The sequence below is a fragment of the Rhinichthys klamathensis genome, unplaced genomic scaffold (genome assembly GCF_029890125.1).
Source record: "Rhinichthys klamathensis goyatoka isolate OS25496 unplaced genomic scaffold, OSU_Roscu_1.1 h1tg000181l_1, whole genome shotgun sequence".
Classification (NCBI taxonomy): Eukaryota; Metazoa; Chordata; class Actinopteri; order Cypriniformes; family Leuciscidae; genus Rhinichthys; species Rhinichthys klamathensis.
The window spans coordinates 1,486,902-1,501,688 of record NW_026606709.1 but is presented as its reverse complement, the minus strand read 5'-3'; the positions used below and the strand labels follow the sequence as shown (position 1 = coordinate 1,501,688).

General features: G+C 37.7%; 2 protein-coding genes across 2 annotated transcripts; one reads left to right on the top strand and one right to left on the bottom strand.

The window, feature by feature from the left end:
* Positions 1-895: 895 nt before the first annotated feature.
* On the bottom strand, positions 896-4,131 carry c1qtnf13 (C1q and TNF related 13). The gene is made up of 2 exons (XM_056261218.1): positions 4,085-4,131; positions 896-2,035 (listed from the first exon to the last, which is right to left on the bottom strand). Exons 1-2 carry the CDS (start codon positions 4,110-4,112, stop codon positions 951-953), a joined length of 1,113 nt encoding a protein of 370 aa, XP_056117193.1. The 5' UTR covers positions 4,113-4,131; the 3' UTR covers positions 896-950.
* A 637-nt stretch (positions 4,132-4,768) lies between these two features.
* On the top strand, positions 4,769-14,047 carry ube2na (ubiquitin-conjugating enzyme E2Na). Its single transcript, XM_056261222.1, has 4 exons — positions 4,769-4,924; positions 8,834-9,080; positions 12,352-12,492; positions 13,654-14,047. Exons 1-4 carry the CDS (start codon positions 4,895-4,897, stop codon positions 13,698-13,700), a joined length of 465 nt encoding a protein of 154 aa, XP_056117197.1. The 5' UTR covers positions 4,769-4,894; the 3' UTR covers positions 13,701-14,047.
* The last annotated feature ends 740 nt before the right edge of the window (positions 14,048-14,787 follow it).

Genomic DNA, 14,787 nt, shown 5'->3' with positions numbered 1-14,787 from the left:
GAAAACTGGGAGTTTTGTGGCACCTGTTGGATATAATAAGAGCTAGGCTACCATGTGTTTCTTTCTCTTTAAAAAACCCCCCCGCCTGTAAGAAGAATTATTTTATTGTTTTATGTGGGTTGCAATAAATTACAAAAAAATATACTATACATTATACTATGAATCCTTTAAAAACAAAACACTTATTGATCACAGTTTTATGCCATCATTGATGTGACATATGAATGGTGCATTTAAATGAATGTATCAATTAATTATAGAAAGACCGATGGTAGTGTTTACTTGTTAATGTTTAAATGTCAATTTGACATATAAATTAAGTTATTAGGTTTCCTATACTTACGATATTGATCCTCACAATGTTGGCCAAACACACACACACCCACACCCACACACATGGTTAAGTTAAAGTTTATTTAGATTAGTTTATATCCAAAATGCCCATAAGAAAGATCTCAGACACTTTCTAATACTTGTAACAACAGTAAATACAATGGTACAATAAAAATCAGCACCATGTCTATGTAGAGCATTTTGCCTCTAACAATATGAGAGATCGAGTCACAGTAGCATGTCTTTCTAAACAATTATACAAAAATGGGAAGCCTTTATAACAACTTTCAATAATAAGGTAATAAATATGATAAGCTTAGATCAGTAGTTCATTAACATTCAAACATGAATATATATGAATTCCATTTTAACGTACATTCACTAGTGATCTGCTAACCACATGCAATGTAATGTTTGTTAATGTCATTAATGAAAGTTTCTTGCCGTAATAGTTTCTTTAAGTTTTACCTGAAATAATTATACAATATTTACATAATAATTTGTGATGTGCAAAAGCACATAACAATAGCACTATGTTAGAGGGCCGAATGTATTGGCAAATTTAGTACAAAAACAAAAGGTTAAAGGCGGAGCTATGAATTATTCAGTACTGGTTCTTAGGGGAAAGTTCTGTCCATGTTCATGGAATCGGCATAAGGATAGACCAGGAATCCAGAGAATGTTGTGTAACGTCCCTGGTTGCTGTAAACGGCGTATCCGTCATCCTGCTGACTGTACAGCCAGACACTGTCTCCTCTTTTCAGCGACAACAGCAGACTCTGACTCTGCATCTCTCTCCTCCGCGACAAGTCCTCGTCGAACACCATGGCCCGCACCTCCCCTCTGCCCATCATCAGCTTCACTGACAACGCCCGACGAGGGTGTTTCCCCACAGTAAACGCGAAGAAGTACGCACCGGGGAAGTGGCAGATGAAACGTCCAGAAGTTTTGTTAAAGTGGCCGCCTATGTTAACGTATTCCACGTCAAACGAGAGAGCTTCTCTTTCCCGATGCCCTCTGCTTTCACCCAGCGCTGAGGATGTTCTTGCCACTGAAAACGCAGAACGTGCTTCCTCAATGGTTGTTGTTCTTCTCCAGTCATAATGGGCATCTATAGGGGGAGGACAACCTGGAATATGAAGGCCTGGAGGAGATAGGTGGTTATTGAGATATCCAACAGATGATGTGGAGTCTGGGTAGACGAGATAACCGCTAAATGTGACGTATGGTCCAACGTTGCTGTAGATGGCGTATTCGGGATTCTCCTGAAGCAGAAGGTAGACCGTATCCATGGGCTTTAGGCTGACCATCACGCTCTGGCTCTGCACCTTGCGACCCTGGTTCCGGTATCCGTCGTACGCCATGGCCTGCACCTCCATGCCGTTCTTCACCAGCATGACAGACAGGATCTTCTTGGGAAACTTTCCCACGGTGAACGAGAAGTAGTACGCACCAGGCAGGCGGCATCGGAAACCACCTGTATCTGGGTTGAAGTCATCACCGATGTTGACAAGAAGGCGGTCAAAAGTCACGACCCGCTGAGTGCCACCCAACACGCTGCTGCTACGTGTGGCGGAAAAGGCTGAGCGCGGGCTTGAAGTCATTGGGGTGATGTTGAGGGATGCTACACAGCCCAGACATGTGACCAGCCCAAGTAAACAGGACACACCACTGCTTGATCTCCATAACGTCACACCAGCTGCTGTAGAAAAATACATTATTGTTATCAAAAGTCTTCAATGTCACTTCTTGGCACTGTTGAAAACGTAAAAAATAGTTATCAAACAATAACAAGTAATTATTCAAAAATATATCAGTGTGCCATTATGTATTTTGCACCAAAGGTACAAATTGACATCTTCAATGCTGTATAATACTTTAAAATCAAACATTTTCCTTGAATTATTTTAATTATGTGATTAACGGGTGTAAATGGTAGCCTATGTTTTAACTCTTCAGTCAGTATGACATTTTTTCACTTTATCGAATTATACGAAACTTGGTGCCTTTTGGGGCACTCGCTATATGAACACACACAAATGTGGATCTGATTAGAAAAGGCTAAATTGTCATAAAAAAAAATATTTTCAGTTAAAAATGACAGCCATAGGAAATAATTGGGAAATATAAAAAATACGAAAATACAAAGCAATTTTCTGAGGTACTGTCTACAAATCAGCCATGCTAAAGTAGTATTTGATATTGTCTAAGTATATATCCAAAGGGAAAACCTTATAAAAGTAAGTAAGGTCTAAAAATGCCCTTATAAACAACTGGGGAATACCCAGCCATATTTGCAGACATAGTGGTTGCACTATAGTATGACAAAATTTTCTTTCATTCTCCCCTCGGATTGCATCAATCTGCCTTCCGTGCATTATATTTTAAGCAACTCATGCTCTATTTTTAACTTAAACACTGTATTAAGTGAAAATAAATATCTATATGTAGAAATAAATGTGCATAATTTAGAGGTGTGTTGTCTAGTACAATAAAAACCCCTCAAAATACAAAATATTACACAGTGCATTCCTTTTTAAAAAGTTATCCTTTTTGTCTCCTGTTCACAAGTGTGACACCTAAGTAAGGAATACCAAAGGGTTAAAGATTTGTATCTAATCTTTTTTCATCTTTTTTCATTTTTTGTATCTAATCAATCTTTAATCACTCGAAAAAAGCAACATCAAAGTCCTGCACTTCTGGCATATTAAATGTGTAATGAACTGGTTAAAATGCCATATAAACGTGCTAGGAAGTTAGGTTTAGCGCTGTCAGAATGGATTCTGCCGTTCATATCAAGTGCTCAGTGGAAGCAGGAGTCCCTCTAATTCAGCTGGCATTGTCTGTTCACAGTGTGCACCGGGAAAAGGCAATAGATTAGACATTGGTTCATCTGCTCCTATGTGCTGGAACAAAGGCATATTTGGGAGGGAGAATTGAAACATGTCACGGGTGCAGATCCATGGGAGACTTCATGGTCAAGTGAAGACCCGGTCAGTTAGTAACAGATAAGAAAGACACAGAAGACCACAATAAGACACATTAAGGGCCAATTAGTGAACAAGGGGTCACTGGTAGTATTTCCTCTCGTTTTGACTTACTGTCAAAATAACTCAAGTTGACAATCAGGAAAGCTTTAGCCAAGAATTCCTACAACTACATTATTATCATCATGTGATGTTCCTCTGTACATACTTTTTTACATTAGCACTTTTATTATTTATACTTGTTTGTAAGTGTAAAGTAATTATAATAATGACAAATATTCCTTTAACACTTCAGTGCATGTGCAGCCTAAACATAATTAAAGTAGACTAGATTTTTATTTATTAATCAGTTATCATAAGATACTCTCAGAGTCTGACTAAATTTCAGTCTTTTAATTTAAGATCTACTCATCTCTTTTGAATATATTTTGATATGTAAATGCTTATAAACATAATATAAATAAATATGAATGCTTATTAATATAATACACATGTAGAGCATAACATAAAAATAGGCCTATCAATCTTAACGTTTTAGCTAGGTTTTGTGAATCATGGGAATTGCTATATTAAACAGGTGTTATTAAACAGGTTCTGTTATTCAATATAAATGAATATGACGTTGTAGAATGCACTGTAGATTCAAACAACAAAAAGAAGAATGGTTATTATTGTCTACAATTACTGTAACACAATATTTGAGCATAAATCATACTTTAAAGACAATAAGAAAAAAATTTTTTAAGCAAACACAGTTTTCATACCTGGTCTAAGTATCTGCAGAAACTTCATTTCTGTGAAGACCTGCTCCCTTGTCAGTTTGTACACCGCTGTGAAGAGGTCCAAAAGTTAATTCTGTTATCTACTCTGGCATCTACTCTCACCGAAAACTAGTGCCTCCCATGTTCAGATAAAAGAGGTATTGGGGAGAGAGAGATAGATGAGAGAGAGAGAGAGAGAGAGAGAGAGAGAGAGAGAGAGAGAGAGAGAGAGAGAGAGAGAGAGAGAGAGAGAGAGAGAGAGAGAGAGAGAGAGAGAGAGAGAGAGAGAGAGAGAGAGAGAGAGAGAGAGAGAGAGAGGAGGTGCTTCATGAAAACAAATTTTCAACCTAAATCAAATATGGTTCATGATTTGATTGTTTATATTTTTATTAAGTTTTATGTTATTTTTATTAAGTTTTAGGGCCTATAGCATAATATTTCTTAAAAGTCCTCATTTCGAAATGTTCACCTTTATGTATAGCCTATCAGAATTGTGATATAGGCCTAACACAAATCAGAATTGTGAGATGTCAAAGATGTGAGATGTTTTTTTTATTTATTTTTTTCTATTCCGTGGAAACAAGTTTCTGTATTAAAAAATTCAATCAAGTGTGTTTTTCGGTGAAAGAAACAGTTTTCCATCAATACAAAACTACAACGATATCATCATTGTCATCATCATCAATTGCGCACGTTTCCGCGTGCGTCTAGACGCAACGCGCCGGAAAGCGTGTGTGCACTGCGTCTCCGCCGTCAATGCAAACGAAGTAAGAAGCACCGAGAGTCAAAGCTAAAATCCGCATTCAAGACAAGATGGCAGGGTTGCCCCGCAGGATCATTAAGGTAATCGTGAAGTGAGACACACTGCACATTTTTAGTCTATCTTTTTTAATTATAACTCCACGAAATCCTCAAATATCATTGTAATTATCAGCCAAAGAGAAGCGACAGATGGCTTAGCGTTTGGTACTGTATTTGTTAGCCACTTCCGTTTCGGTACATTCAGTCGTATCCCGAATATGGGCGGGTTAAAAATACATTCACCGCTGTGAAAAATGGTGGAGGGCCTGTGTCTTATTCATTACTATTTGGGGTACAGAATCAAAAGCATTAAGAAATGACAAACGTTCCCATACTAACTGAAGTCTAAATGAGAGTGGCTCGCTCGCGGCCATTCATTGCTTAAGCTCGAGCTGTTGTGTGTGTGAGCTCGCGAGACTGCTAACAGCTCCAGAGACGGCTAGCTAGGCGTAAAAACTTAGTAATATAATCCGATTTAAGCAGTCACAATTAATTTCACAACGATTTTACATATATATTATATATGTATACCCATTTTACTGGGTGTAGGATGTCTATCTGTCCATTTAGGGCACGATCATTTGCAAAATAATTTGTCTCGCTCGCTTCCTGTTGGCTAGGGAAGCTGTTGCGATGCTTCTGCTAAACGAGCTAATGACTGAAGGCCCCAAACAGCAGAAATGTCAAATAAAACACAACATGAGGTAAAACATTAATTAAAGAACGGCCCATCCTAAATGAGAACTGTTGTTTATTTTCACGGAAAATGTCAACATTTGTAACGTTCATCCAAAATTCATATTAAAATCGTCATCGTTTATTAACTTATGGTGTTGCAAATCAAAAACAAAATATTTATGTCAGTCTAGAACGCAGAAGGAAATGTTAGACAGAATGAAAGTCTCCATTCACTTTCTATGTGTGAAAAAAATGCACAATTCTAGTCTCACAGATAAACGTCATATTCTTTTGAACAGCAGGAGAGTGAACAAATAATGACAGGATTTTCTTTTTTTAAAAACACAATGAAAATAATTTGGAACAGATTTATGGCTAGTGAAATTACGTAAAGGGCTTCCTCCTGATAAAAATCACAACTCTGAGTCTGGTTTCATTTTATTGTACAGTACGTGCACTTACATGTGTCACTGTACTTAAGAAAGTACTGGGTAATACAAGGTAATGGGTTAGGGTTGGTTTAGGGGTAGGTTCAGGGTTAGTACCTAGTTATTACCCAGTTATTGTAACAACTATAATACGTACATCCTATAAATGCGGAACAGGACTGTAAAATAAAGTTCTACCATGAGTCTGAATGCATGTTTCCGCATTTTATTTAGATTAAATAGATTAGGCCCTGGGTATATCATTGCTGCTTCATATTTTGTGTATATTATCAAGAAGGTTTCTCGCTTTGCGTTGTCCACTACTGCTGTTGTCCAGTAATTAATGCTTATATGTCGAGGACTTACAGGAATGTTTGACCACAGGGAGAAAACTTTCTTTTATTTGCACCGTCCTCTGAATAGGACATTGAAACAGTAGGTTTGCGTGTGAAATGAACTGAGTGATGTGAGTGGGAGGGATGGGAATGCATCCTTGATGGCCTGTTCCCCAAGCATGAGACCATGACAGGGAGCCCCTCTCTTGTCTGTGTTTGCTCTGCATGGTTTTGTCTGTAGGATATCTGAAACATGCGAGGAATTTCATTGTGAGCACAATGTATATGCTAGGTTAAAGGATCAAAGTAATGTAATGAATGTGATGATAAACAGTTTGAGAGTCATTATCACACAATAAACCCCTCTAGATCGTCACATTAAGGTCCTGATCATGCGGTCAGGCATTAATTGATCAATGCACATTATTTCTTACATGATTGCGCTATAGTGTAAGATTTATTACAAAAGATTTCTATTTAAATTAAATGTTGTTCTTTTGAACTTTCTATTCATCAAAGATTCCTGAAAACTTGTTTGTTTGATGATGATAAAAAATTATTCTTGAGCAGCGAATCAACATATTAGAATGATTTCTGAAGGATCACGTGACACTGAAAACTTGAGTAATAATGCTGAAAATTCAGCTTTGTCATCACAGGAAAAATAACATTTTAAGATCTATTTAAATAGAAGTTATTTTAAATTAAAATTTCAGAAACATTAAAAAAAAGTCCAAAACCCAAACGTTTGAAGGGTAATTTACATTAGATCTTTCTTGGTTGGTTGATTGATTTTTAATTGTATATGACAGCTTTTATTAACCAGTATCAGGATTATAAAAATATATCAAGCTAGATTTGTTCAGTTGAAATACTGGAAGTACTAGAAGAGTCTTGTTTTACAGGTTCATTATCATATGGCCAAAAAACCCTCCTTTTTTGAACCAGGTTGCAGAACATGTGTGGTAGCTTTTGAACATAGGTTATAACACTGAGATTGTAATATCCACTTTTTGAAAGAGTTCTCGGATGTCAAACAGTCAATCTATAAGGTGTAGAGTGCAGCATAGTACAGCAGTTCTCAGATGAACAACGTCTCCAGACTCAAGCATTCCACAGGTGATATCAGATTCTCATTAGTCATAAGGGTGTGTGTTTCAAAAGGACTGTCAGGGTCAGCCCTGTTTCTCTCTCTAACTGAATGCAAAGTGTCTGTCTTGATTGTCTTGTAATGATTGTCAGTTTAACCCTTGTTGTAGTCTTGGTTTTAGATGAAAATGTTTCTGGAACATGGGTTGTATTTTGAGATATTACTCCATGTTAAACGTCATTGAGCAGTGCAAGATGCTGATACAGGACTGCATCAAGACTTATCATGGAATAAAAAGATATAAAACCATGCTTGATATTGAAATAGCAAGATACTGTCTTTTCTAATGTGGTGCAAACTAAGAGGGAGTGTTTACTGAAAACATTTATAGTGCCTAACCAGTAACATTTGTGGTGATGTAAGATCGTCCTCTGCCCTACTGAAGGTTAAGGGTACTGTATTATCTGTAAATATTGTAGTTCTGACATTGGTTACTATATTTAAGCACACATAAAGTTTGTGACTTTGTTGAAATTTACATCTTTTCCTATTTTTCGTGGTTAACATAGTTGTGCATACGTAGTCAGTAAGGTTTTTCTTAAAAAACATTTTTTGAAAGAAGTCTTTTATGCGCACAAAGGCTGCATTTATATGATCAAAATACAGTAAAAGCATTATTATTGTGAAATAATTACATTTAGATGTCATTTATTCCTTTGATGACAAAGCTGAATTTTCAACATCATTACTCCAGTCTTTAGTCACATAATCCTTCAGAAATCATTTCTAATTGTCTGATTTGCTGCATAAGAAACATTTCTTATTTTTATCAATGTTGAAAACAGTTATGATCTTTTTTTTCCCAGGATTTAATAGAACGTCCAAAATAATAGCAATTATTTGAAATGGAATTCTTTAAAAATGGTTTTGTATACAAATAAGAATGTAGGTCGGACTCACATTTTACCATCCATGTTTAAATTCATTTTGCCATTTTGACCCTAAAATCAGTGCTGAAAGTGTATATGGGCCTGGCCATACCAATATCTAATTAAAAAAAAGTATTCATAAAATTATAAACCTAGAATTATTCATGACCTGTCAGTCCATGGATCACTTTACAGGTTTGTTTGCCATTTGAATGTTGTTGTTGATGCAGGACAATTTGTCTTTTGTTACATAGCAATTGTGCAAGGTAACAATGTGAAATTATACAGTTTTTTCAAAGACAAAATTCTGTTGTCACTGTGTACTTATGTTGGCTCTTTCTACTGTTTTGTTTACTCCCATGTACTCGACCGTCTCACTGCCAGTGCTTTGGCTAATCAGCTGAGTGTGTAGAGATGCCTTATGTCCCCGCCAGCCTAATTGATCTTGTTTCCGTGTGTGTGTGTGTGTGTGTGTGTGTGTGTGTGTGTAGGAAACACAGCGTTTGTTGGCAGAGCCGGTGCCAGGTATAAAGGCAGAGCCAGATGAGGGGAACGCTCGCTACTTCCACGTGGTCATCGCCGGACCTCAAGACTCCCCCTTTGAGGGGGGAACTTTTAAACTTGAACTCTTTCTTCCTGAAGAATATCCCATGGCAGCTCCGAAAGTACGCTTCATGACCAAAATATATCACCCTAATGTAGACAAGCTGGGAAGAATATGTCTAGATATTTTGAAAGGTGAGAGACCATTTTATTCCATCTTCTTCAACTTTCAGATTATACTGATTTTACTCATCGTGACCTAAACATGATTAAGAATTTTTAATGCTTTAATTCTGTTGTAATTGAATGCCATTATTTTTTTAAATAGCAAAATGTACACTTTGAAATTAATCTGAGATGATCACTAGATTTTCCATTAGTCAGTTATCATTTATTTATTCTGAAGGGCCTTTTTCTAACATATCATGATGCATACTTAATTTTTATTCAGCAAGGATGCATCACATTGACCAAAAGTGACAGTAAAGACATTTACAATGTTACAAAAGATTTCTATTTCAAGATTTTCTCTTTCTATTCATCAAATAATCCTGAAAATGTATCAAGGCCAAGGGGTTCACAAAAATCTTAAAGGTGACCTATAAATCAAAATTGAATTTACCTTGGTATAGTCAAATAACAAGAGTTCAGTGCATGGACATGACATAGAGTGAATCTCAAACTGGACTGTTTTCGCGTTCTCATTTAATTCACGTTTATGAAAAACACCCCTGAAAAAACGGTCGGTTCTCCACACAATACCGACTGTGACGCAATAGTCGGGATCATTAATATGTACGCCTCCAAATATTTGCATAATGCCAGCCCTCAATGCCAGGCGGAACTGCGCAGCCGAAGCATGGCAGTTGCTCAGTGTGGATGTACACATGAACACAAAAGTATTTTTTAGTTCCTTCGTGTTTGCATTGGTGAAAGCAGAGAGAGAGCAGAAACTGCTTTGCAATGATAAGATCTTCATTCTCGCGATCAACACACAGTCATCTGCTCAATGCTCATCACGGCAACATTTTATGTGATGGGAATAGGTCTAAATACTTTAAAAACATCTCACGATTCGTTAATCTCGATAGCTGTTATAGTAAAAACGTATAATAGCAGTAGTAAAAGTATTCGGGGAGAGAGTTTCACATGTAAAGCCTAGTTCACACTACATGATTTTAAAACGTCGGGCTGAACTGTCCGGTTCACACTACATGACTTGCTCTCTGTGAAATCAGGAGTGTTAAAGTTGTTGAGCTGTTCACACCACACGACACAACGTGATTAGTCCGCAACAGGAGGTAACGCACTACACGAGTTGACAACAACTCTGTCACCCAACGATTCAATCTTGTCTACAAACCACGTTTTGTCACAAAAAATCACGCGATAAAAGGAACCGGAAATGACGTGAAACATCACGCGCGCTAATACCCAGCGAAGAAGACGAAGACCCATGCCTTGCTCTGATTGGAGCAACCCATGCCTTGCTCTGATTGGCTGTAGCTCATGACATCACTGAGGTTGAGTCGGGCGACAGCTCTGGATATCTAGCATGCTAGATATTTTTCTGGGCTCGGCGACGCGTCTGCGAGGCGTCAGCGAGCGTCTTTGATGCGTTGTTGGCTCTTTCATACTAACAGATTGGCAAGCGTCCATCGTCCACTAATCCTCTGCGATTTGCACGCGATAACACCCTGACCTGTCGGCGAGCTCAACGATTTGCAAATCGGGCTTAAATCGGGCTTATAATCCTGTAGTGTGAACTAGGCTTAATGCGTAGCTATTTCATATGCAAGCATGTCAGCCAATCACAGCAGTGGCCGCGGTTACACTGAATCTCACAGCAGACACGCCCCTTCAAACAGAGTGTTCAAATCAGAGGCTAAAAGCAGGCTAGGAAAAATGCCATTTATTTCTAAATTATGGATATTTTTTATCTAAAAAACATACTAACATTATAAGGGTAACCCAGGAAACATTATAAAAAATAAAAAAAAACATTCTAGGGCACCTTTAAGCACTACTTTGTATTCATCAAAGAATCGTGAAACATATAAGTATCATGTAGGGCTGGGAGAAAAAATCAATTCACCTAGCTATTGCAATTTTTTTTTTTTACGATTTTAAAAGCATTTTTTTTTTTTTTCAGAATCGATATTAATTCGATTATAAACTTTATTTTTGTCCTTGCTTGTAGATGAGGTTGACAGAAGTTAGCCACTTTCGTTCCAACAGAGGATGAAATGTGTCGTTATCTATGAGTGTTGAGTGACGTAATATCCCAAGTGGACCCTTGGAAGAGACGTGAGACTGAAAAGCCCTTGCGCTACTCATATGCTGAGAGAGAGATAAGACAATAGAGCTGCACGATTCATCTTTAAAAGACTGTGATCTTGATTCAAACACCCACGCGATCTTTCAATTCGTCTTTAAACTTTGACAAAATCATATCGCAACATTCAAAGCTGTGTTGGCGCTGCCGCTGACCTGGAGAGAGTTGTCATGAAACAGCTTCACAAACAGTCTTTTCAACCTCATAGTATCATTATTTTTGTGATGCAATAGTTAAAATTATCATAGAAGTACTTGGAAAAAAGTTTAAAGTTCAAATATGAACACTGATGTCTAGGTGTATTGTCCCAGCCCTAATATCATGGTTTCAACAAATATTAAGCAGCACAACTGTTTTCAACATTGATGATAATAATAAGAAATGTTTCTTGAGCAGAGCACCAGATCAGCATATTATAATGATTTCTGAAGGATCATGTGACACTGAAGATTGGAGTAATGGCTTATTGTCAATTAATTTATATTTGAATTTATATGAATGCTAGATATTACAATATCAATATTTCTCATTAATTGTCTCATGATTGTTTATGTTTGCATCTGATGCCCATAAAGAGAGAGAGCACAGAAAATGGGAGAAGTAGAAGATTGCCAAAAATAAACACATACATAAGAACATATTTAACCTTTTTATTCAAAATATTTATTTATTTATTTCTGAAGTCTGTGCTAGTACTGGCGAAATGTTGGACAGTAGAAATGTTAAAGGACGTCTTGTCTTTTTCACCCCCTTTTAGGTGAAGAAAGGTAGGCGATAAAATGTACTATTAAAATAAGGGACATTAGGATCTTGTCCCTAGAGAGTATGGCAGAAAAATTAATAAGTTATGATTTCTGAAAAAGACTCTTTATCTTTACCTCAGAGCAATGGCAGTTTGAGTCTATTAAATTTTATAGCTCCCTTACCTGATATGTACATACTGTGAAAGATGTGCCCATTTAATCTCTGTAGGAAGATTGAGGATCTCAGATTACACTTTTGACCCCATAGAGAATGATCCCTCTTCTCAACTGTACATGGCTAGACTTAGCGCATATGAAAGCTAGCAGCTACTTTTCTCCTAATGCTCTTTCTCTTGTTGATCTCTCTCCATGGCATGATGTCACACAGATAAGTGGTCTCCAGCCTTGCAGATCCGCACAGTGCTGCTATCAATCCAGGCATTACTAAGTGCACCCAACCCTGATGATCCTCTAGCAAATGATGTCGCAGAGCAGTGGAAGTCTAATGAAGCTCAAGCCATAGAGACAGGTGGGTGCTGGTTAAATGCGTTTAAAGGGATGGTTCAATGAAGAATAGATATTGCTAATGTTTATTTGTCCGCTTGTTCTACATTGATTTAAATCAGAGGTTTTTCTGGGAGCTTTAAGAGGCCAGCGGCACTACTTCATTAGCCGTGTTTCCACTGTCGGGACAAAAGCGAGCATGCTAGTGCGTGCCAGGGCCACTGTCACTTCTGCGGCTTAATCGGGCCTCATCTGGGCTTCCTCAGGGCCAACAGCCTGGGGTTTTTGGCCCACTGAATACCTTGGTCCAAATCAGTCCAACTGGGGCTTGAGGAGTGATCATGAACAAAGGCGGAGTCAGGAGAGGGTCAACACTGCTGTTTTCATATCAGGTTACCAGTTAACCTCAACATTTAAAACAATTTTCAGCTCAAACTTCCTTTCAGACACCAGCGAGTGTTTGAAATAACGTCCGATTGTGACCCGATGGGGATTCTGATCACTGTATGAGGCAGAAATATATGTGATGCTAAAGGCTGCTAACCATTGTGAAACTAAATACACATATGAATATGGAAAATACATATATGATAATATAACTCTGTTGCTCTTGCTGAAAGGATAACGGTATAGTGAGACAGGAGAGATCTTTTAAACCTCATTAGAGCACATAATTTCATGGGAAATTAATAGAAATGCTCATTCTTTCTTAAGAAATGTGACGTGAACAAATAAATAGGAAGCAGGTGCAACAGAATAAGTATTTGTTCTCTTTTTATGTAGTTTTCAGTCAGCTAGGTGTGACGCCATTCTATGGAGGCGGGTTTTAGGGTAGCTCTGGGGGGCGAGCGACTGGCCTGACAGTGGAAACGCAGCTTAATTTTAGCCTTGAGGCTAGTGGCCCCGCCGGCACGCTGTTAGTCCTGGCTCTCGCTGGCCTGATGATGGAAAAGCGGCTATTGATAATCTTTCTGACGCAAAGGATAATGCAGAATAGTTATTTTCATGTACTGTCTTTGAAGTACATTGTTTGGCTATTGCTAATCAGAGAAAATCCACACCCTTTTTATTCACACAACTGTAGTTGAAGTCAGTTTTGTGCTGAAGATACCAACTAATTTATCTCTACATAGTGTGGGAAAGCATTTGGGGGTGTATTAACTCTGTATTTGTTTGTCTTTTTCAGCTCGAACATGGACCAGGCTTTATGCCGGGAACAATATTGAAGTCTAGAAATGTTTGGGGGCACAAAAAGAGAGAAAAAAATGGAAGTCAAGAGTGAACAACTCCATGTTCTGCCAAGACCTATTCATTTTCATGTAAAGGACACAGTCTTAGGAAACAAACAAAAAATATGATAAACTGAAAAGAATATATTAACAAAAGTAAACAGAAAACTTCAGACAATTTGTGATTTAAATGCACATTAGTACAAAAAAAAAACCACGTCTTTGTCCTGATTCACTGCTGTTCTGATGCATGGGCAGATGATCTACTCATACGGCTTTCTTTTACAGTGGTTGGGGAGGTAGCCACAGACTTCTGCTATGAAGCGTGCATTAAAACTGACTGTCATTTTGTCTGTTCCATTGCATTTTTGTTGGGAGGGAGGGAGGGGAGGGGGGGGGGGGGGGGGGGAGAAATTTTTACATTTCTTTTAACCTTTTTTTTCTTCTCATTGCACTTTGTTAATGAGGAGCAGCAGACTAGCCCCTGTTTAGAACACTTGTCAGACCTACCCTCTTAGAAAAAAACCTAGCAAAAAAAGTATAGGTTCTTTAAACCGAAAAAGAGATGCAAGATTGAAACCACATGCAATCAGTAATTTCACCTAGGAAATGATTCAAATGAAAAGTTTTTCCACCATTACAGAAACTGTTGAAGATGTAAACCCTAATGTAGAATTAGTTCTGGACTATGGGTAAGGTAGAGCCTAGAGAGAAGGGAGATTTTGCGTAATATTGCTTTAGTATAACAATTCTGTTATCATATTTGGTTTTTAGTGTTTTGTTTTATCTATCTTGCCATCGCTGTACTAATTGCACTCTTGAAACTCCATTGCGTGCTTTTATTCTTGTGTCCATCACAGTCCAGTGCATTGAGATTCATTGGTCTGTTTCTTCCCTTCAGCATTTATATTGAAACGCCAAGGTTGCAGGGGACTGGAGATGAATGATAAATAGTATGATTTTAGTAAAGGGATGAGGGGTGGGAATGTTTGCAGAAACATTGCAAAAGATCAATAAATGCTTTGTCTCAATTTCCTCGATTGGTCTTTGGTTAAAATGTCAACTTCAAATCTGTTTGTAAATTCCTGCTT